At 40.5% G+C, this 24,662-nt stretch overlaps 2 protein-coding genes across 6 annotated transcripts in view; one reads left to right on the top strand and one right to left on the bottom strand.

The window, feature by feature from the left end:
- Positions 1 to 22,234, bottom strand: part of HOOK3 (hook microtubule tethering protein 3) — a 95,688-nt gene extending 73,454 nt beyond the window's left edge. Inside the window, exons 1-6 of the mRNA XM_080659325.1 lie at positions 21,889 to 22,234; positions 15,814 to 15,899; positions 11,675 to 11,747; positions 9,123 to 9,173; positions 7,427 to 7,559; positions 1,740 to 1,807 (exon numbers count right to left, since the gene is read on the bottom strand). Of these exons, the coding sequence (XP_080515451.1) occupies positions 1,740 to 1,807; positions 7,427 to 7,559; positions 9,123 to 9,173; positions 11,675 to 11,747; positions 15,814 to 15,899; positions 21,889 to 21,945 (468 nt within the window). The 5' untranslated portion in view covers positions 21,946 to 22,234. The remainder of the gene's footprint in view (positions 1 to 1,739; positions 1,808 to 7,426; positions 7,560 to 9,122; positions 9,174 to 11,674; positions 11,748 to 15,813; positions 15,900 to 21,888) is intronic.
- Positions 22,235 to 22,327: 93 nt separating this feature from the next.
- RNF170 (ring finger protein 170) overlaps positions 22,328 to 24,662 on the top strand; it is a 34,937-nt gene continuing 32,602 nt past the window's right edge. For 3 of the 5 annotated variants that reach the window (XM_080663068.1, XM_080663064.1, XM_080663067.1), the window contains exon 1: positions 22,328 to 22,526. The gene's annotated coding sequence lies outside the window, so the exon portion shown is untranslated. Of the gene's footprint in view, positions 22,765 to 24,662 lie in introns of all 5 variants that reach the window. The other 2 variants (XM_080663065.1, XM_080663069.1) reach the window with 2 other exon arrangements.

Genomic DNA, 24,662 nt, shown 5'->3' with positions numbered 1-24,662 from the left:
TCCAATCAGTCACCAAGACAATTGATGCAAGCTCTGATAATTTTCAACTCTGTCCACTTCCCTCTACCCTAACTGCTATAACCTAGTTTACCTCCCATCATTCTTCACTATATAATTATTTAGCTAAGGTCTCTTGACTGCTCTACCTTTTTCTAACTTGTTTTTCTCCAATTCATTCTTCTCATTGCACGGAGTTTCTCAGATACAGACTTCAATGTCTTTTCTCCTTAAAATCTATTGTTTTCCAAAATTCTGACTCTTTTAACAAAACTGCTCAATATCCTAATGATCTTGTCTCGTTTCACCTCTTATTTTTACCTTACATAGTTTGCTACAGGCATTCTTTTAATACCTCCAGCATGCCATTCAGGACTTGCTTTCTCTTGTCTCCTGGACTTAAGCACAATTTTTGTCCTTTCCTTACCTTATTTCATTCTTCTGTGCTTGGTCTAGATGCCACTTTCTTGGAAAAGCCTTTCCTAATGTCCCCAACTGGAGTTAGATACTCCCTTGAGGTGCTCCTATGTTTTTCCCCATCATGGCACTTGTTTTGAATGCCTTAAATGTATCTGAATTGCTTGTTTAGCCATTTCTCCCATGAGACTCACTTTGTGAGTCAAGAGACCATGTCTAACTTTTTCATAGTTGTATCCATACTGCCTACCACACCTCCTCGTACATATTAGGTACTCAACAAGTATGTGCTAAATGAATAAGACGAATATGCACATAGTAAACATATAATCTATTCCTAAAATCTAATTATACATACAAATTTTATGTTGCTTTGTTCGCTTGACATTTTAAATGTTTTCCTTTTGTCATAAGATACCTCCTATTTTGTGTGTTGTTGTTTTTTTAAAATATTCCATGGAATGGAAGTATGATATTTTAATTACTTGCTCACCAATGGATAGACCTTTTTCCCCCCCTACATTTCCGCTAATATAAAATAACGGAAATGTGGGGGAAATTCAGGGACTGTTATGCCCAATCTTGGTCTGAATTTTTAAATAATTCCTTGGGATAGAGTCATAAAATTAAAAAAAAAATTTGTTACAGATTTTAATTTTTAAAATATTACTGATTATAGATATAATGCCTATTATAGAAAAATTGGAAAATGTAAGAAAGAGTATAGAACATTCCACCACTTGGCAATGATTAACATTTCTGCAAATTTGTTTTCATTCATCTTCATTTTAATTTTTAACAGAAATGGTGTTATGCTGTTCATTGTGCTCTGTTTCCCTAAATATTATAAGCCTTCCCCCTATGTCACTATGTATTTTTCAAAAATTTAATGTCTACAGAATATGCCAATATATCATTGTACCATAATTTATTTATCCATTCCTCTAATAATGCTGGGCAGTTAGTTTTTTCTGCTTTTAATTTTTAGTACTAAGAAATAATGCTGAAATAAACAATCTTGAGGCATTACAGCAGAGTGGTCACGGGTATGAGCTCTGGATTCCGACTGCTTAGATCTGAGTTCTAACTATGCCTCTACTTCCTGTGTGAACATGAGCAAGTTATACTGTGAGATTTAAATAAAAATGAGAAATTTAAGTGAGTATGACTTCCTTTAATAAAAGTGAGATAAGTTCTATCTAAAGTGTAAAGAAAAAAAATTTTTTTAATGAGAATCTCTCTTTTTAAATTTCTACTTGTATTACTTAAACTCATGTTTGCTCCTTTATTTTCTCACAAGCTGTAAGCACAAAGCTCCAACGTACCTCTTGAATGGCTGTCATGACAACATGTTGAACAGATTCTTCCATCATCATAATGGCCTGGATGTACTCTGAAAATAAGAACAATCTGGAATGTCACTGTTCAAGTTAAAGAGAGTCAAGGGAGCAAAGGCTAACCACAAATTTTTATAAGGACTTGCCAATGTTTCGATTCTTCCGAGGCATTCCTCATATGACTGCACATATGTGCCATATGTAAAGGCTGCAAATCACAGTATTTATCTTTCCTTAATATGTCACCCAAACCCATCCCCAACCATTCCTTATAAAGTTGAGGCTACAGCTAATGGTCACGGGAATGCAGGGTGCTAGGAATGTAAAGCAATGAAATGGTAAACCCTAAAGATGGGGTGGAAAAAACTACATATTACTGTTCTTAAAATCTAAAAATTATCTTACTTTCACATTATTCTTTGTTATATGTTAAAAAAAAACTTTCAAGTCTGTGCTCTATTCTTATGTGACATAGAAGCACTGAATTGTGTATAATTCCAACATGAATATTTTCTACTACAGGAAAAGAAAAATCTTAATGACCTGAAAGCTGCTTAGGAGAAAGAATTAAGATGAATTTAACATAGAAACTGATACTACAGGTAAACAAATATTTAATAACCCTGAGCTTTTAAAATAATGATTCACATCTCTAACAAGCTCAAGGATCAACTTCATCAATCTTCCCCTTACCATTGCTGAAAAAGAGAAGGATCTCTTAGCTCAGTAGTGACAAAATTAGAGGAAAACAATGGCTTGCCTTCTTAAAAAGCCCTGGAAGTAGTTTTTATTATTTTCAAATCCAACAATGGGTGACAAAAGTGACATTAAACATAAGAAAATTTAATAGGCCAGCTAGATTCCAATAAAAATGGTAAATATGTTTTAACTAGAGGCCCAGTGCACATTTGTGGGGGGGGGGGAGGTCTCCCTCAGCCTGGCCTGCACCCTCTCACAGTCCAGGAGCCCTCAGGGGATGTCTGACTGACGGCTTAGGTCTGTTCCCTGTGGGGAGCAGGTCTAAGCCGGCAGTCGGACATCCTTAGTGCTGCTGCGGAGGCGGGAGAGGCTCCCAACACCACTGCTGCACTCGCCAGCCGTGAGCCTGGCTCAGGGCTTCTGGCTGAGTGGCGCTCCCACTGTGGGAGCACACTGACCACCAGGGGGCAGCTTCTGGCCTCTGGTGGTCAGTGCGCGTCATAGCGACCGATCGTTTGGTCGATTTGCATATTAGCCTTTTATTATATAGGATAAGAAACATTTAGAAGGGCAAAATAATTAGGAAATTTTAGCATCATCCTGCCACACATATAAAAACAAACACAAAAACTTGTCTCAGCATTCTAAGTGTTAAATGAAGGAGTCTTACTATGAAATTGTTAAATTGTTCTTTCCCTTTGCCAAGAGACACATGTCTTTGGAATACCAAACTGTAATCCTTTGCTTGACAGGTAACTTGTTAAAAAGAAAAAAGTATTTTGATAGTACTATTGTACTATTAAAGTACGACATTCTGACATTCTGTTTCTGAATGCCAAAGATTTTAATCAAAAACATGTTTTTAAGGAAGTATTGCCCTAACTACACTTTATACCCAATCAAATGTGTGGTTAAACACAAATATACACAACACACTTAAATCACAGGCATTGTTCTTAGGCCAACAATAGGAACATATCGTAACTTAAAGCACTATTCAGTAAAAAACAAACAAAACCAAGCCTTTCGTCCAAGTTTAATTTTTTGTTTTGTTAATGAGGAGCACCCAATGAGTGTTTAAATGAAAGGAAGTGTTTTTAGATATTCTGTTCCAAGGTACCAAACACAGAATTCCAAGGCTACTGTAGAAAATGGCATAACTAGAATGACTAAAACAACCCTCAAAATAAAAGACTGTGAACATGGAAGAGAAGAAGCAGTGGCACTGATAATGGGGAAGGAAAACGTAATGACAGCCTACTGGGAGTGAAGACAACAGAATAGGGAGGTTAGGAAGTTATTAGTAAGGTGTGAGAGGGGAAGCGTTAGTTAAGAAGCGGTGTTGCCACGTCAAGGCCCTTCCCCGCGAACACCGTAAAATGCTAAATGATAAAATGATGATGAGAACTACATTAATGTACAATTTTTGAAAAGTAAAAATATAATGTAAAAGTCTTAGAGGTCCAAATACAAGTATGGATGATTACTGGGCACAGAGCTATGAGACTATGCTGAAGAATGAGGTGTGCTATATCAGGGAGTTGATCCTGAAAACTTATCTTTTTGTTCCAAAATTTACAGCACAGTTTAATAGAAGAGTATTAAGTTTGAATGTGGAAGAGATAGGGGTTTTTGTCCTTGCCTAGCCTCTCACAAGCCCAAAATCTTGGGTAAGTCATGTAATACTTATGTGTCTGAGTTTCCTAATCTGTAAAAAGTAATTTTTTGTTCTGTTAGTGTCTAGTAGAGTACCAAGCAGAAAGGAGACACTCAGTAAATATTATTATTAGTGTTTTTCCTACTACTAATCTTTGCTTCTTCAAATTTATCACCACTTATTTGTTCCAATTTGAGAAGTCAGATAGTTCAATGTTCTGACCAATTGTTCCTTACTTCTAACTGAAGAAATCATCTTAAAGTCCTGATATTTGTTTTTGCTTTTTAAAAAAATATTTTTATTTATTTCAGAGAGGAAGGGAGAAGGAGAGCGAGATAGAAACATCAATGATGACAGAGAATCACTGTCATCACCCCACACTGGGGATCGAGCCCAAAATCTAGGCATGTGCCCTGACCGGGGATTGAACCATGACCTCCTGGTTCATTGATCAATGCTCAACCATTGAGCCACACCGGCTGAGCCAAAGCCAATTTTTTGTGTAGTGCTTTATGGATTATAAAGCAAATACACATACACAACATCACACACTCCTCATGGCTATCAGGTTATGTATGCTCACTCTGTAGATTGGGGAACATTTGGCTGAATGTCTTGTCTGATGTTGATCATGTGGTAAATGGCAGAGTCACTTCAGTAAGCCTTATGTTAATGTCATAAATGTGCAGTTACATATTACCAGGTAATATGTAATAATTCAAAAATCCATTTAATTCAATTCTTAGCTCTCAGCTGTGTTCCAGAGAGCAGAGAATGACCTCTGGATAAGTGAGATGTTAAAATTCTCTTCAAAGTTTTCATCATTTATATATAATTTCAGGGAAAAACTGAAACTAGGTTTTAAACAGAACACTTGATCTGTGTGAGAAGCTCGATAAATGTAATTGTCTTCTTTTCCACAGGACTATGCATATAGTAACATCCTCGTCTTTTCTTAATCTTTCCCTCTAATAAATACGATTAGCCAAGTGGTTAATAGCTACACACTTCAAAGGACCCTTACTTATGTACTAAAGATAATCCCAAGAGCTGATTAATCTCCTTACAGTATAAATATAGAAGCTATTATCTGAATTCAATGAACTACATTAAATAACTTTTCATCCACCTTTTAAAATCAAAGCATCCGCTTATTTAATATGTCTTTAATCTTATTATTTATACTAATCTTATAATCTTTGACAAAAATTTGTTAGATATTTCAGTAATATACAAAAAACAAAATGTAGAAAATTCTCTATTTTAATTCTTGAGTTAAACTAAATAAACAACTAAGAACATGGCTGCTAAAATCTACTAAGAATGGGGCTAGAGTGAAATAAATACATTGTTAGAAAAAATTCCTGAATCAGAAACCAATAAAACAATGTTGACAGTTATTAAACTTAGAACTAGAACACCAAAAATTAGTACAGGCAGCAAGTTAGTAAAAATTTGTTTTGTATCACCAGAGGTGGGGTACGACCAAGAAGAAATACCTTTGGGCTTAAAAAAAATCCATTTTCTTCAAGGGTCATATAAATAGCAGTAAAATACTGTCATCATTTAGAATAATCCCTAAATACTTTTATCCTGCTTCATTTCATCTTCCTTTATCCTCCTCACTATTCTCCATTGTCTTTTTAATCCCTCAAAGGTAACACAGGTCTTTCTGACATTCAAATTCTACTATTCAGATTACTCTTAACCCATATTCTCCATATCTTCGCTTAAATAACTTCCCTGCCCCCCATTACAGCACTCACCACTACTCAGATTACCTCATTCTGTGCGGCATTATTTATTGCCCTCCACCTCCACTCAAGTACAAGTTCCCGGAGGAAGGTATCATGCCTGCTTGGTCTGATACTGTGTTCCTACCCCAGCACAATGCATGAATTCAGTAAATATTTGCAAAATAAATCCTACATACTTGCAAACTAAAATATCTAATTTTAAGTCCCAAGAGCTGAACTGATCCAGTATATCATTATTATCTACACTAGGGGCCCAGAGCACGAAATTCGTGTGCGGGTGCAGGTACAGTCCCTAGGCCTGGCCTGCAATCAGGGCCATCTTCCCGGCTGCCCAAAGCCAGCCCCGCCCCCTGCTGTCACCCACCTCCGGTTCCCCTTTTGCCGTCAGGTGATTGGTGCCTGACGGCTGGGGGGCGGGGGGAAGGGACTAAAAGGTAGGCTGTTCCTGCCCTCTCGCAGGCCCCGCCCCTGCCTCGGGTTGCCCTCTGTGTGGCGCGACCGGCTGGGCAGGGGGCCTTGGCCAAGCACCGCTGGCATCCCCAGCCACATAACCCCGTTCCCCATCAGGCGATCAGAGCCTGCAAGCCAGGAAAGAGACCAAGAGGTGGGCAGTGTACCTCAATAGTGACTGGTCCAGCGGTCATTCCGGTTGTTCTGCCTTTAGGGTCAATTTGCATATTACCCTTTTATTATATAGGAATAGAGGTCTGGTGTATGGGTGGGGACCAGCTGGCCTCCCTGATGGGGGCCCGATCCAGGTGGGAGGTCCCCGCTGGGGGGGCGAGGCCGGGCTGGGCGAGGGGCACCAGTGGTTTGTAGGCCAGCCTGGTTTCACCCCCATGGGGTGGGGGTCCCCATTGGGGGTGGGGCTGGCCTTGGCGAGGGGCTGCGAGAAGTTTGCAGGTGGGCTACGCCCCCAATAGGGGTGGGGGCCCCCACTGGGGGGAAAGGCCAGCCTGGGTGAGGGGCACCAGCAGTTTGCAGGCCAGCCCCGCCCCCCTCGGGGTGGGAGTCCCCACTGGGGGGCGAGGCCGGCCTGGGAGAGGGACCTTGGGTGGTTTGCAGGCCAACCATGCCCCCATCAGGGTGGGAGAACCTGCTGGGGGGTGAGGCCAGCCTGGGTGAGGGGCCCCTGCTGGGGGGCAAGGCCGGCCTGGGCAAGGGGCTGTGGTGTTCTGGTCTCTGGTCTTTCCAGTCGTGATGGCATTATATATATAGATTAGTTAATTGATTTAGCTGGACCTTATCTAATTAAGAGTAAATTTCATCACATTTGGTATAGTTAAAAATAATCTACTCAAAATCTTGTAAAAAGGGGAAGAATATCATCACAATCAAATGTATTCTAACAGCAAAATTAGAGAAAACGGCATTCTTTGAGGATAGTCTTTAAAAGATGTTATAGTTTGTACTAGTTATTTATAAATAAAATATACAATATGTATCACTTTAAAATATACTATTAAATATATGTTTATATATTTATATATTATATATCATTATATATATTTTATGTATTATAATATTATTTTAAATGCATACACTAACTTCAAATAAATTACCTTGCTTCTGTTCACAATTCACAGCACAGCCTAAAATGAGTTGAAGCATCCTTCCGAGTTCTGCAGCATCAGAATGCTCCCCAATAAGGTTCACATCAGGAAGGGTAAAGTCATTAATTTGCTGCCCTAAAATCTAAATAGAGATAAAAGAATTAGAGTTGCATTTACATGTATAGGACCAAATAAAGTATCTGATAAAGACTAGACTGTCGGCAACAGAATCTCCTGCTAAGGACAGAGCTGTCATGTCCATCTCACTCCCAAGTTCTATTTTTACCCATACACCTAAGTTATAACTATCTTGAGTCACAGCAAGTTAGGCCCCAATCTGGTATATGGTATGTACACTTAGCAAAGAAATTGAGTACTACTGATCCCACTACCACCCCCAGAAAAACTGCATGTGTGTACTCTGAAGTAGAGCCAGTGAAGTTCTGACCCAGGGGGCACTAGTAAGAGTGGAGATTAAATATAGGTTCATGTCCCCAGTGGTAAGATTCCTCCTAGTAACCTTCACCTATTTGACTCCAAAATGCTGATAGCATGACACCTGTACCAGGAAGGAGAATGGAAGATTCCTTTACGGGGAAATAAGAGTGATCCCAAAGGAAATGACTTATATGCAGACAAGTGGGTAGGTCTCTGATAACCCTACAGTGAAAAATGAAGATCCTAAAAGCACAGAAGCAGGATGAATGCAGCTGCAGTGTTATGGGTTAGGGGAGAACAGTGTAAGAGGAAGTTAGAGGGGTCATGCAGTACCTGGTGTCTCACAGTAAGAAGTAAGGATTTGATTCTCAATGCAATAGGAAACCATGGAAGACTTTGAGGAGAGAATGACATAATCCAATTTATATTTTAAAAAATCATCCTGGCTTTAGAGTAGAGAACAGATTGTATGGGGCAAGAGTGAAATCAGGGTCACCAGTTGACCACTCTAGTAATCTAAGCAAGCGTTAATAATGATGGCTTGGTACAGGGTGGTGGCAGTAGAGATGGAAAAAGCTGTAATTTGGAGGCTTAATAGGTCTTTCTGATGATCTCAAAAGAAGGAAAGGACTACAGGGTGATTTGTAGGTTTTGGGTTCGAGCAGTAGGATGGATGGTAGAGTCACATACTGAGATGATGAAGGTAGATGATGTAAGTATAAATGTAGATATAAATGCAAGTAAGCTTGTGAGGGGGGAAAAACAGTAAGGAAATCACGTAGGTCTTTAAGCTGTGTTGTGTCCACTACAAATTTAAGGTAAAACTCGTTCCACAGCCTGATTTCACCCCCTCAACCCCAGCAATGTCTTGGCTGTTCTGATGCAGACTGAGAAGATAAACTGAGTTAATCAAGGAAGGGGGTTTCGCTAAGGAATACAGTAAAAGTAGATAAGGGAGTTGATTATAATAATGCATGGACTCTAAACCACATTCACAAGTAAGGGAAGAAAGGAGAGAATCAATAGATAGCAGAAAGCAAGGTTTGACATAAATTAGTATTTACCTATAAATATTCATATTATAGTAAAAACTATTTATCCAGGAACCATACAATATTGTTGTTTAAAGCACATCCTAGAAACTATGGAAGATAAACTGATTATTAATTCTGAGATAATTTTTCCTTTAGTTGAAACTATTATAAAATATTATAAAATTAAATTATCCTATAGTAATATTTCCAAGCAGAATGAGAAAAGTCTTTACCTCATGATTATAATCCAGGATTCCTTTTAAAATTTTCTTTAGATTGCTTATCTGTTTAAAGAGAGAGAAAATAACTGGATAAATCAAAATACAGTTTAACAAAAAATTTCTAAATCAACTAATCAAACAAGTTAATCATAAAGTAAATATAAAAAAAATTTAATAGCATATTTGAATTACCATCATCATAAAAAAAGGACTCTTGATGGTCTAATTTATTTAATCTAAGATATTTATATAACAAATTAAAGTTTCCAATAGTATTAAAATTTCAATATTATGACCAAAATTGGACGGTAAGTGAGATTTAACAGTAAGATTAAATTATTCAGATTTTCTGCAGCTAAAGAAAAAATGTACCATCCTTAATGAAGACTTAAGTTTGGTGCTGTTTTCCATAAAAATGGAGTTGCATCTTACATGGAGGTTAAGTTCTACCAGTAAAAGCATTAGATAAAAATTACTCTTGGAAGTCTTTTCTCTTTTAAAATATATTTTTATTGATTTCAGAGAGGAAGAGGGGTGAGCGGGGGGGAGAGAGAGAGAGAAACATCAATGAAGAGAGAATCATTGATCGCTGCCTCCTGCATGCCCCCTACTGGGGATACAGCCCACAACCCAGGCCTGTGCCCTGATTGGGAATCCAACCGTGACCTCCTGGTTCACAGGCTCATGCTCAGCCACTGAGCCGTGCCAGCTGGGCTACCCTTGGAAATCTCTTAAAGTAACCTACGACATATGTCTCCAAATTCCTCCACTGTCAGAAAATGTCAGAAAATATTGCTGTTTCTTCAATTGAGCACCAAAGTAAATATTTAAGAGCCATAAGGTTAAAAAGTCATATCTTGAAATGCTAGAATAACACTCTGCATTGCAAGATACTTGTGCTATAAGAAGCAACCTAGAAACAGACAGGATGAGAGACCAACATACAGATGTATCCCAACACTCACTCACTCCAGAAAACAGATCCAATGGCCATGTTTTCTGGATGAAATGACAGGCAGAATAAACTGCGCTATTTATTGTAAGCCATTATTTTTTCCTCTATTTTTTTTTTTACCCAATTCATATGGTTGCATTTGTGTTAAGTTAAATGTGCATATAATATGATTCTGTTGATCATCTACTTAGCTGTTCCTAGCCAATGTTAGTAGCTGAGGATGTCCTAGGACAAAAGGCAGCAGAACCTGTGACCATAAAATAAGAGGCTGAATCACGGCAATGTGATCCAATGGTTAACCACAGACATTTTTAATTAAAAACAAAACAAAAAAACCCTGGAAACTTTATTTAAAAAATTTTTCACATATAAACTAATGTTTATACTTCTAGAAAAACCTGGAGACATGAAAAATATATAATACTAGAAGTCCGGTGCGTGACATGTGTGCACTGGAGCGGGGAGGGGTCCTCGGCCTGGCCTGCGCCCTCTTGCAGTTCGGGACCCCTCGGGGGATGTCTGCCAAGGGGTCCCTAGCTCTGCCAAGGAGGCAGGAGAGGCTCTTGCCACTGCCGCTGCATTTGCCAGCCATGGACCCAGCTTCTGGTTGAGCAGTGCTCCCCCTGTGGAAGCGCACTGACCACCAGGGGGCAGCTCCTGCATTGAGCGTCTGCCCCCTACTGGTCAGTGCGGTCATAGCGACCAGTCGTTTCGCCGTTCGGTCAATTTGCATATTAGGGTTTTATTATATAGGATACTTTATTTCCTTTATTTTAGTAGGTTCATTTTTTACATACTTGAACATTTTAAATTAGAATGCCTTAAAAAAGCAATGTGTTCACTGGCCCTGGCTGGGTAGCTTAGTTGGTTAGAGCAGCGGTCTCCAACCTTTTGGACCTCATGGACCACCAGTTGGCGACCACTGCTCCAAAGGTTTCCTTAAACCAGTGGTCGCCAACCGTTTGGACCTCAGAGACCAGCAGTGGTCCGCAGACCAACGGTTGGCGACCACTGGGTTAGAGCGTCACCCCAAAACACCAAGGTTGCAGGTTTGATCTCCAGTCAGGGCACATACAAGAATCAACCAATGATACATAAATAAGTGGAACAAGAAATCATTATTTCCTTCTCTCTCTCTCCCAAAATCAATCAGTCAATAAAATTTTTAAATTCAATGTGTTGATTTAAATTATATTTCCTAATATTTTCTCATTATTAACACTAGCTGTTATCATTACATATTCCATGCACTATCCTAAGTACATTACATACATTAACTCATTTATTTCTATGAAGTGGATTCTATCACAATACTCATTTCACAAATGGGGAAACTGAGGCATAGAAAAGTTAAAAGACTTTCCCACAGATAGTAAATGGCAGAGCTGTGATATGGACACAGGCACTCTGGCTCACTATACTTTACTACTTTCCATTACATTTTAGTGAGCAATTTCAGGTTACCTCCAATCTTCAAATCTAGATTATTTCACTAAAGACTACCTAAGTTTCTAAAGCTTATTGAACACATCTGATCAAAAAAATCAACAAATTCTATATACACCAAGTAAAAGATTAATTTACAGATAGAAAAAAAGAAAGAAAATACCTTTAGTCTCCAATTATCTCCCACTTCAGATTTGATTCTGTTTAGCCAATTTTCATCAAAATATACAGGATCTCTACAAATAAGAAAAAGCTAGCACATTAAGATCATGTAGCTATCAAGGTAAAAACAAACAAAAAAGAAAATTGAAACACATCCCATATCACCACTTAATTGCAACATAAAAATGTATTTGCCACATATCAGTCATTGAATAGCTCAGTACATGAGACCAGATACAATTATAGATTTCTCTAAAATTAATTTGACTGTTTTCAGATCATTAAAAGATAAAAAGTACTAACATAGTTATTATAATTTAAAAATAAATTATAGCTAAATACACTAACTTGGAATTAACATAACTTGTAGACACCACGCTAATACCTAAAAATCTAAAATATATGTAATTTTAAATAGACAAAAGAAATATACTATTAAGGTTAAAATAAATTTTTTAACTAATATTTCAATGACCTCCATCATTTAATACTTCAAATGCCACCAATACCATCTCTAAAATGTCAATTTTTAAAAATAATATAAACTGAGAACCTATATTCTCAGATATAATACTAGGTGATAGACAAAGTTGGACACCATTACTATTTGCAAAAGGCTTAACATCTAAGATAACATTGGTGTGGACAAACAAACTGAAACAAAGACAGAACCTGAATATACTTATGGCTATTTTTCTTAGGAAAATCTCCCAACACTAGAAAAGAAGAAAAACAGAACAAAACTTTTTAGCCCAGCATGATCCTCATTTCAAAGGTTCTGAAACTGATGCTCTAAGAAATTATTTGTTCAAGACCACGGAATGTTTGTCTATGTTCTTGTTCACTGCAGTTCTGCCAATACCTCTTGTCCGACACATAGCAGGTTCTCTATAAATATTTGTGGACCGAAATGCATTTGGAAAGTGATAGCACATTCATTTAATAAACTTCCAATCTACTACTTGGTCAGAATATAGCAAGAATAGTAGTTTACAGCTTTCTTATATTCAGTATGACTTTTCTTAGTAATAAACTTTGACTCACTATGCAGGAATCTAGCCATAAGACTGTTTTGATAAGTAGTTACAATTTCAGCAATGTTTTCTAAGTAGCTCTTAATTGATGCTCTCAGGCTAGGATAAAACAACATGAAAGTAATTTTCTCCAAAATCTCAAAAGATTGTAGTTCTGCACAGATATGGACATAACAACTGATAATCTTACTGGGAGTGTTCTTCATGAGTAAGGAGCTAAAGATAGCTATGTCCTAACTGCTGCTAAGAAAGAAAAACAAAACTTACAAAACCATTTCCTTAGATTTTGCCAGTACCAGCATATTTAGTTGTAACTTATGTACCAGTCAAATGCCTTCAGAGAAAATAAAAAATTAAATTTTATTTCTACTGCTAAAATTATTTAAACACTGCAATGTTCTTATTGAACTTACCCAAATTAAGGTGGGGTCTAAAACAAACACTGTATTTTTATTCCATTCCTTAGTATGGCATTTTTATTAGCAAACCTTAGTATTTTTATAGATATTTTGTTTCTTAAGTCTATTTTCTTTTAATTAAATAATCTTTTAATTACATAAAAAATATTTTGGTTCCCTGCCATTAAATGTTTATTGGAAAGTTAGCTATACCCAAGGATAATGGAAGCATATGTCTGCACAAAGATTTGTACACTGATGTTCACGACAGCTTTATCTGTAATAGGTCAAAACTAAAATAACTCAGATGTTTATCAACCGATGAACAGATTATGCAATAGCCATACAATGGAATATGTACAAACTGTAAGTACAGGCAAAAACATGTACATATCCCCAAATAATTGAGCTGCACGAAAGAAGCCACACCCCTTTCCTCAAAAAAGAAAATATACTGTCCATTGATATAAATTTCTAGATATTGCAAATGAAGCTATCGTGATAAAAAGGGAAGGCAGGAAGGAGGGACTGAAGAGATTTAAAAAAAAATTTTTTTAGAGAGTAAGGAAGAGCAGGGAGAGAGAGACAGAGAGAGAGAGAGAGAGAGAGAGAGAGAGAGAGAGAGAGAGAGAGAAGAAACATGGATTTCTTGTTCCACTTATTTATGCATTCAGTGGTTACTTCTTGTATATACCCTTACCAGGGATTGAACCCGCAACCTTGGCGTATAAGGATGACACTCTCTAACCAACTGAGCTACCTGTCGAGGGCAAGGAGACTTTCCAAAGTGACTGATATGATCATTATCTTGACTGTGGTGATAAGTCTCATGGGCATCTATAAGGTAAAAATCTATCAAATTCTATACTTTAAAAATGTGCGATTTATTGAATGTCAATTTAATTTCAATAAAGCTTTGAAAAAAAAAGGAGGGTGGGAAATGCTAAAATGCTATCAAGCCACAAAAACACAGGGAAGAACCTTAAAGGCAATACTGCCAAGTGAAAGAGAAGCTGACGAAGAAAATTCTGAGAAGTGCTGAATTAAATTACAACAGGTCAAAGGGTGGAAGGAAAAGACAAGAAGGGGTTAACCAATTAACCACTGCAGTGCACAAACAAGAAAAGACTGTTCACATGCCTTAGTGTATGTTGGAATTATTAAATTGCATGTAGAACATGATGGTTTCTTATGATCTTCACTTGTTAAATCAATACAGTCTTTCTTCTGGTTTCTTCAAGTGAGAGAAATCCCATCCAAATTAACTTAAGCAAAAAATTCATCTACTGACACATACATGGAAAGCTCACTTAGCTATGTCTACATGCCCACAAATAATTTTTATTAAGAACTTCAATGAAACTCTCTAGACCTTTCAAAGGCTAAAAGTTATTAGGGCACCACTCAGAGGTGACCATGATAATCACAAGATCACTCTGGTCATGTCTCAAATGAGCCTTCTTGAGCTCCATCAAAAAGAGTGTGCGCCTGTAGAGCTGGAAAGATGTGCTATGTAAGTTCCACAAGAAAGCAATAGCCAACTATAGTTTTTAAGCATGAGTCCCTAATGCTAAAGGCACAGAGAGTCTCTGAAACGCAGGCACTTGAGCTGCTTCTCAGACGGGCAACTGTATAAGTCTCACTTTAAGGTGAGCAACAGCAAGAACTCATTTAATGATGACACTGGTTCTCAATAGAAATGCAGGAAATCCTCATTAGTCATATGTAAATCTTTTAATATCATCAGGCTGACAAGTGCTTAGGGCTTCAGAAGACAAAAGTATCCCCCAAATTGCATCAAACCTAATGAATTCTTAAATTCACAGGTAATCCTTTATTTGAAAAATTCCCAGGTCAAAAGTTGTAGACAGTCATACAACGATTATGTTTTCAAAGTACTTAGAAGGAAGGAATCAGGTATGTTTTATATAACCCAAATAAATATTTCATTCCCTTAGTCATTCAGTAAACATGAGCATCTATTATGCAGATGAAACCATAAGAAATTGCTGCTATTTGACCATTTTTGATCTACAAAAAAAGGTAATTTTCATATGGCCCAACCAAACACCAGGCATTGCCCTAGGTGCGAGGACCTAACAGTAATCAAAACAAATACCCTGCCTCTAGGTGGAGTTCACAGTGTGTGTGTGTGTGTGTGTGTGTGTGTGTGTGTGTGTGTGTGTGTGTCTGTGTGTGTGTCTGTGTGTGTGTGCGCGCGCGCACAGCAAATAACAAATAAACAAGCAAATACATGGCATATCAGGTAGTGCTAACATACTTTGCAGAAGAATACAACGGTTAAAAGGGATAAGAGCACAGGGGAATGTTTGTTGCTTATTTCACATGGGTGGTCAGGGAAGACCTCACTGTTACATTTCAGCATTATTGCTAGAAGTGAGTCTCCGAGATTCTTCTAGGATGGCAAAATCTGGTTACTAACATAAAAATTTCTGCCAAGCTTATGCACAAGAACAAATAATTCTGCTAAAACCATTAGAGTATTATAACTATTACAGCCCTAATTAAACTTGCAGTCAATTTGTAACTAAACAAGTACATGCCATAAAAAATATTACTGCTGCTTACAGTTCTTATATTATGTACAACACACGTCATGTAAGCACTTTATTTTTTTGTCCGTGTCTTCATCTAACCACATATCCATGTATAAGAACACACACAGAGATAAAGCAGTTTATTCTTACATTTTTTGAAGAACCTGGGCCATCACAACCCCACTCGTTAAATCTTCCACAGTCTGGCATGGTGCATCCACATTAAATGTCTGGATCTGAAGGGAAAAAAGATTCCATGGTTAACTATATAGAAGACTTCTTAGGCTTCTTTTTGTGAGTACATCTTGGGAGTTGTAATAAACTTCAAAAGGCAGAAGAGTTGGAAAGATTTTCCCTTTTTTTAAAAATATATTTTATTGATTTTTTTACAGAGAGGAAGGGAGAGGGATAGAGAGTTGGAAACATCGATGAGAGAGAAACGTCGATCAGCTGCCTCCTGAACACTCCCTACTTGGGTATGTGCCCACAACCAAGGTACATGCCCTTGACCGGAATCGAACCTGGGACCCTTGAGTCCGCAGGCCGAAGCTCTATTCACTGAGCCAAACCAGTTAGGGCAAGATTTTCCCTTATGGGAAATTTCCTGCAGGTTATTATTGTAAATTTTTCCTTCGGCAAAAGAGAAATTGTGGAGGACACTGGGTGTCTTCTCAGCATCCATTCTACTCACAGATGATCAATCTAAGATCCGCTCTACCAATGACCGACTCAGGGATGTATAATAAGGCAAAGACAATTTGGATCAAAGAGATGCAAGGGAATGCTTACTTGAACTTCTGGGAAAGAATAACCAATTTCCTCTTGATGTGAATAAATATGTTGCCTCAATTGCCACTAGCAGTCACTTTGTGGCTATTAAGGGAATCCATCTCAGGATGAGGCCAATGCAGTGGAGTGCAGAGAAGAGGTTTAGAAAAACTAAGTCCTGGAGGCCAAAATTAAGCCACTACATTAAAAAACCTTGAAGTCTCCTGTAATGTGAGAAAGATCTCTTGTTTAAGCCTGGCCAGATTGAGATTCCTTATACTCAGCCAAATATATGTATACAAATGTAGAATTCACACTACAGTTAGGTTAGATATTCAATGCACTTTGATTTTAAATGTACTCTGCATTAGAACTGTGTACTAGTCAACATGATGTGGCCAAAAAATAGTAGATATTATTTCCATGAGTAAGATAATACAGCTGAGCCAGCAATGATTACAGCCAGCAGTTCAGCCAGGACTTAGAAGGAAATAAATCACTGAGGATAGACAGATACAGGCCACGCTCTCACAGTTTATAGGTTAGTAAAATGACAGTATTATAGGAAATGCAAACAGCAAGCACAAGTTTAGAAGTGAGTGGGATGCAATCTAGGAAAGAAAAGAAGCTTAGTATGGATTGTGTAGACACTGGAGGAAGAGAGAGTACAGGGAAAAGAGTAAACTGGTGAAAGACCAGGTTAAAGAGGAAGCATTATTGTGCAAAACCTCATTATCCATGTTAGGACTTGATCCTAAGAGCAATGAGGAGTAAGCAGCAGAGTGAGGTCAGGCAATCTGCATTTTACAGGGGTGGGCAAAAGTAGATCTACAGTTGTTCACAGGATAATAATAATACAAAATAAATAATAATACAAAAATAAATTCTGTTTTGCATACTCACCACAGCTGTAAACCTGCTTTTGCCTACCTCTGTATAAAGACCAGATGATTCTGTTCAGAATCAGTATCATCATTAAATGAATTCTTGTTGTTGCTCACCTTGCAATAACCTCGGAAATTAACACATCCGTCTTCACACACATTTTTATTGATTGGATTACATGTCTACAAGATATTTCAGGATAACAGTACAATAAAACTTAAATATAATTGCACTTAACTGCATTAAGGCATAACATTCTACCTGATGGGCCGTAACCTCTCTTTTAATTCCAAGAAGCCATTTTAACACCACTCAATCTCCACATCACCCTCCCCCACAAAAATGTGAGAAGAGTAAAGCATGAGATCACCTGGAATTAGTGTTTCTAGAGCAGAGGTTCTCAACCAGGGCAACGTGACTCCCTATGAGACATTTTTGGCTGTTACAACTAGATGGGTGCTATTGGTATCTCGTAGGTAGCAGCCAGGGATGCTACTACTAAACATCCTATAATGAATGCACAGGCAGAGACCACAACGAAGAATTACCAGCCCAAAACGTCAATAATGCTAAGATTAACCAACACTGCTGTAAAGCAGTGGTTTTCAAAGTGTGACCAGGCCCCAGGCTACTAACGATAGCATCACCTGGAAAGGTGTTGGAAATGCAGAATATCAGTTCCCAACCCAGATCTACGGAATTACAAACTCTGGACGTGGAGCCTGGCATTCAGTGTTTTAATGAGTGCTCCAACGAAGGTGACCATAAGAGCCACTTCTCAGATAAAGCATAAGAGCCACTAAAGCATAAGAGCCACTTCTTAAGATTTAAACTGAATGCAATCAGAGCACAGAGGTGAAATTACCTGTCCAAAGTCACCCTCAGTGAGTATGAAACAAAAATCAGAATTTGAACCCAGGTGGCCTAATTTTAGAACCTATACTCTTACCACGTTGTACCAACCCCGAACTTAAAAAAAAAAAAAGTTTATAAAAGTATATGTGCTTTAACTTTTGTACATCTGATTTCTTTACTTGTCCATTAGAAGACAAAAACTGTTTGAGAATGGACTTAGGCAAAGCACAGAGAATGGAATGGGGAAGATAAATTACACCCACCATAAAAATTATATCCTCCATAATTTTACACACCAGTGTGCATTTTATAGGCTGCTAAATAAGTAATATGAGAATTATAAGGATATGTTAATGTTACTGCGTTTCCCAGAAGAAATGCACTGAGCCTATGGGATGATGCTTTCCCCACTTAGCTTCCTGTCATTAACTGGTCACATCCCAGATTCTTTCTGGTTTTTCAGTCTCTATAACCTAGGAAAAAGCAATCTTTTCATGTACAGTTCAAGAAATTAGGCTTGACAGATGCAGTAGGCAGGGCAAATTTTTCTAACAGGTAGGAATCCATTTTTGACTCAGAGGGTGGGGAGAGGAGATAGAGTGGAAATTTTCAAACACATCTTGCTGAACTTGCTTGTAGTATAAACTTTGATTTGGAATTTAAGCTTAAGATGTTTTCCATTGGTAGGGTGATACTTTGTCTTTTCATAAGCATTCCTCTTTCAAAAATTTTTTTTGAAACATTTGGTTCTTGGGCGAGTAAACTCTTTGATACAATAGCATTTTAACCAGCATTTGGGGCAATGATATGTTCCACAGAACTGAATTCTGCATAGGTGACTAACAGCCATCCCTTTAAGTGTTGAGCTTTATTTTTACCATTTCTAGTGGAAGAACTTCTAAAATGTACTATATACCTCATATCTCAAAGTAAATGCTATGTAATTAAACTTTTATTTGAGATTCAGGATCATAACTATGATCTTCAGTAACTGAACAAGGAGCCTCTGGAAGTATCAAAGACCTCAGCTCAAAGACTGAATCACCCCGACTAAACTTTGAGTTCTTACATCTTCCATGTTACTGACAGCTGTCTGTATTTTGCTGAGTGCTGTAGTTACCTTCTAACCTGCTGTATGCAAAGTAACCACACAACCAAGTTGTCTGTATATTTATATTCACACTAGAGGCCGGTGCACTGGAGGGGGGCGTCCCTCAGCCTGGCCTGCCTCCTCTCACAGTCTGGGGGTCCTCAGGGGATGTCCTACTGATGGCTTAGGCCCACTCCCCACAGGAGCGGGCCTAAGCCACAGTCTGGCCTCCCTCTGTGGGAGGCGACCAGGCTGATCAGGGGAAGGCGCCGCCACCATCATCCTGCAGCTGTTGCTGCTGCCACCCAGGCTGCCTGCCCTCAGTCCTTGCAGCCGCTGCAGCTCCGAAGGACATCCGGAAGGACGTTCGGCTGTCTAGTCTAATTAGCATATGCTTTTATTATTATAGATAAATTATTGTAAATGGGAATCTTTTCTTTGGAGTGTATTGTATACAATTTCCCTCCTATTTAACTTTAGAATTGCGTTCAGCATTAATCTGGCCTCCAGACATAAGGGGAGCTATGAGACAATGTACATTTTCAGCTACCTCACACATTTTCCACATAAACATTTGTGACAAAGAGAACAAACATAGCATTGAACTCAATTTCCTTTGGAAACATTTCATTGTGCAATGTTTTATAATGTTTCCAAATCTCAGAATTGTACATCTCTGTGTGAACTCTGATCTCTAATCTTCTCTTCTCCAGAAATTTTGCTTGATGAACCATCCAGTGGCATTTCAAAAAGCCTTTTCTACAATGCCTTATTCCTTGACCTCTATCCACAGCTGATAGCCTGGATTACCTGTTTTGACATTTTACCAGATTCTATATAGGTGCTCTCACATTGTGTGCTTCTGTTAGTAACTCCTTCAAACTTCCCTCTATGATTCTTCCTCTTACTGTATTAGCATTTCTCAGTCAAATAACTGCACTACCATCTTTTTGCTGATGGCTCTGAAATACACCTCTTTGTTTCCATGACACCGCTTTCTAGACTTTAAACAATGCAGCCCTACTTCCAATTCAATTAGCTCCCTCATCTTTGCCCTCTTGCCTCTTTTTCTAGCGTGGAGGAAGGCTCTACTTTGTACGGACTCAAAAACGCACATCTTAAGATCCTTAATCTTCTGTTTACAACCTCTGCCAAACCTATCCCTTCCACAGTATCAAAGAATTTGATAATGTCTTTTCTTTATCTCTCCTCTGCCTAGTCAAACCTTGGCCACATTGTGCAGCTTATCAGTTTTTTCTCCTCTAAAATACAGCAGTGAAACCCATCTCCCCCCGCCTGAAGTTGGAACCCATTACAGGTGTAAGCTGTATGTTAATATTATTGCAAACAATCTGAAATCCCGAGAATGGCCAAATATAAAAGTTAATGAGTATTATCAAGCTCTGACATTGTATGTATTGTTTCAAAAGACATAATTTGATTCGTGGCATAAGCCAAATTATGAAAACATCAAACTATTTTCATTACATTTTTTACAACCAACCTAGGAATGCCTCTCTAACCTTTCCACAGAAGTGCCCCACATAGGCGAGTGAAGTCTATGCTCGAGGGATCTGAACTTGTAACCCAAGGCACCGCTAAAAGAATTTCTTTGACATTTGTGTTTTACTTTTAACATTATGAGTTCATCACCTCCATAAATATAGTATTTTATTCTAAAAAATGGTATTTAACGTTTTCAGCAATAAGACGAATGCTCCAAGAAAGAAGCACTAGGTTTCTCCTGTGGCTCTGACAACCTGTATGCACACACACCAGGCACGGACACCACGGAGCGAGAAACACACACAGGCCTGGGGTTTATGTCCAGCTCTTGAAGAGGCTGCTAAAGGCACAAATTTTGGCATCATAATCGAACACATTTTTTACATAAAGACGTGAGGATTTCAATAAACGTTTAGTAATTTAACATTAGAATTCCACAACGTTGCCAGCGAGATGTCGAGTTCCATTGCTGATTCCCAAATACCTTCCAGATCTGTGTTTTATCTTCACTACCTTTAATTAGTGCCTCCACACCGCTTCCTCTCTAATCGCTAAAGTGCATCTCGCATTTTAAATAGTGTTTCTGGGTGCCTTTTTGTCTTTTTCCTACCCTCCCTTAAAAGCACTTCTCCTTTTCCAGTGGGCCGGCTCAGCCCTCCAGGGGCTGCGCTCCATCCTCCGCGAACCTTACAACAAAGACGAGGAGCGTCGCAACCAGGGGTCCCGAGTGCCTCCGTCGGCGGCCCCGGAGGCAGGAAGCAGCAACCCTTCGGTGTCCCTGGGAGCGAGAAGCGCCAGCGCCTCAGCAGCTGCAAACAACCCTAATTACAGTGCAGCCTGCACCCCATCATTAGCCTCCACCGGGCCAACACCTCAAGCCCGGGAAGTCTTCGTCGGACCCCGGGCTGAACCTCCCGTGCCCGGCACCTCCCCGCCGACCCCCGCCCGGCCACGGGTGAAGACGCGGCCGCACCAACCTTCCCGGGCTCCGCCCGCCCCAGGCCCCGGATGTGACGGCACCGCAGTCCTGGGCACTCGCCCCCCGCGACGAGCAAAGGGGGGGATCCCGGAAAGGCGGTCTGAGGGAGGGGGTCTTCCCGGCCCCGCCGGTCATCGCATACCCAAGTGAGAAGGCTCTCGCACAGCTCCACCCGCTCCGCCGACTCCACGTTGAACATCTTCCCCTGCTGGGGCTGGCAGCGCCTCCCCACCTCGCCAGAAAGCGCAGCCGCTCGGGCTGGGGCCGCGTCGGAGGGTCCGGGGAGCGGATCTGGCCTCTTGCCCACCTTGCCCTTGGGCCCGGGCCGCCGACTCCGGTCCGGCGCTGGCAGCGGCTCCCGCACCGTCACCCCGGTGCCCCTCCTTTCCTTTCACTCAGGACGCGCGTCCACTGCGCGCGCGCCCGGCCACGCCCGCAGCCCCGCGTCCCCGCCCCTAGCCCTGGTCAAGCCGCGGCCCACGGGCTCCTGCGCGCAGCCGCGCTCCGGCCGGCCCGCCTCCCGGCCGCCGCCGCCGCGCGCGCGCCCCCACGCCCACCCCTGCACGTCTGGGTGCGCGCGCGCCGGGCCCTGGCGGCGACGGCGGGTCCTCCGCGCGTGTCCTCACGGAAGCGCGGCAATGCGCGTGCGCCCGTGCTGGCATTCCAAAGTGGGAAGGAGACAGCTAGTGGTCGCCCGGGAGGGGAGGCGGGGGCCGTCCCCGGAAATAATCTCTACCCTCAGTCACCGGGAGTTGGCGAGGTATCCTCTGCGGTGGAGAGGTACGCGCCCCCTACCCACCCCTCCCGGCCCGCGGCCGGCCACGCCCACCAGGGTCCGGGCCCAGGGAGCTGTCGGCGGGGCTCGGCGTGGGCGGCACTGACCCGGGGTCGCTGCCTTGGACCCCGGGGCTGCGCCTTCCTTCAGGAAGCCCGGACAGAGCCCCAAAGTTGCCCGGTCCCGTCCGGAATCCCGGAGACGGTGCAAGGGCCGGAGTGGCGGGCGTCTCGGCGTTTCTAGGTGGGCTTGGCCGGCGGTGAGGAGAGCCCGCCACCCTTATTGGGTCTCGTGGCTCCTCGACCCCCTGAAAACTTTAGTTACGTAAAGAAGGGAGAGGGTGTGCCCCAGTTCGCGGATCCGTGAGGACCCGACAGTTCCTAGGGCCTGTTTCTCCCAGAGTCCTGCTGCTAAGTGTTGGCCTTCGTCCGTATGGCTAGGTGGATCGTCCCCAGCTCTCTCCTTTTTAGAGGTGTGAATCTCTGCAGGGTTACCGACACATTTTAATGCTATATGACAGGCGGAAAATTGCATACAACGTACATGTTTAAAGAAGAATTAATAATAAAACACCCAGATAAAAACAGAACATTGCTGGTACCTCAGGAGTTCCACCCACACTTTGTGTTCCCTTCTGAGCACAATTTCCTCCCTAGACTGACTTTTTTTGCTTTTCCTTATAGTTTTACCGCCTAGGGATGCATGCCTAAACAGTATAGTTTTACTTATCTGTTTTTGAACTCCGATGAGTGGGACCATATTGTATTATTTTGTGGCTTTGAATTACTGGTGAATTTCTATGTTTCTGTAGGTAACTTTTATTGCTGTCTAGTATTTCATTGTGTGAATATAACTTCTCCATTCTACTGTTGATGGGCATTTTGTTGTTCCAGTTTGGGGATACTAAGGACAATGCTATAAGCAGTCTTAAACCTAGATGCTACTGCAAATGTGTAAGTTTTTTTTAGAATACATGCCTTAGAGTCCAGGGAGAATTGTTGAGTCATAGGGTGTGCATAACTTTACCAGATGATGCCAAACTTTTATTGGAGGTGCAGCAAATTTAACTTCCCAGGATACATCTTTACTTTGGTTTGCAGTTCCTGGAGCCCCTTTTTTTCCTCATTAGAAGTAGGTTTTGTCAGTGAGCATTCAGAACAATCAAGATGGCACTGACTTTTTTTTTTTTTTTTTTTTTAAGAGAGAGAGAGAGACATTGATGGGTTGCTTCCGGTGGGGATGGGACCCACAAACTTGGTATGTGTCTTGACCAGGAATCAAACCCACCACCTCTGGCATAGGGGATGATGCTCCAACCAACTGAGCCACACTAGCCAGGGCAATACTTACTTTTTAATAATGCCTTACAGAGTACCAGTTCACAGTTCGTATGATGGCTTTTCATTATATGAATGTAAAAAGTCTTTCTTGAAGATTGGGATGAGCAGTCTGACATGAAAAAGGAGATTTTAGTCAACTGTGTCAAGTCTTGAAAACTTGAGCAGATCTTCTCAATGATGTTTCTTTTAAACATTCTTCCTTACACTAAGGCAGTGGTCAGCAAACTGCGGCTCGCGAGCCACATGCAGCTTGTGAGCCGCGGTTTGCCGCTCTGTTGACTAATGAGTTTGCCGACCACTGCAGTAAGGGGTAGAGAAATAACAAATATGTATCTCACCTGGCTGTGTCCTTTGATGCCTTGTGGATCTTTGTCAAACCAGGTTTCCTACAAACCAGTTTCTGTGGAATCTCTTGCACTTAAAGTGACCAAACCATTACCCTTGCTAGGCATGCAAAGTCAGTAGGTGAGTCTGACTCCCCTGTAACTTGTTGGATGTAGAGGAAAACAAGATGCTAGACTTTCCTGGAAGGACTGTTGTGTAGAGAGCCCCTATATTCCAGCTGCTCAAGTTTTCAAGACTTGACACAGTTGACTAAAATCTCCTTTTTCATGTCAGACTGCTCATCCCAGTGCATGATAGTACAGTGTTCTTGAGGTTTCATTGTGTAGCTCCAATTACCTTCCATGAAGGAAATTATTTTAAAAGCTTGGCGGACGTCAGTAATTGTCTGCAGAAGCCATGTGGCCATCACATTCCTACATGAGCTTGGGTACAAAGACAATGAGTTTATCCTTTGAA

The sequence above is a fragment of the Plecotus auritus genome (genome assembly GCF_963455305.1).
Source record: "Plecotus auritus genome assembly, chromosome: 3".
In the NCBI taxonomy this organism is placed as follows: Eukaryota; Metazoa; Chordata; class Mammalia; order Chiroptera; family Vespertilionidae; genus Plecotus; species Plecotus auritus.
Note: the sequence above shows the minus strand (reverse complement) of the source record. Positions and strands in the feature narration are given on the sequence as shown.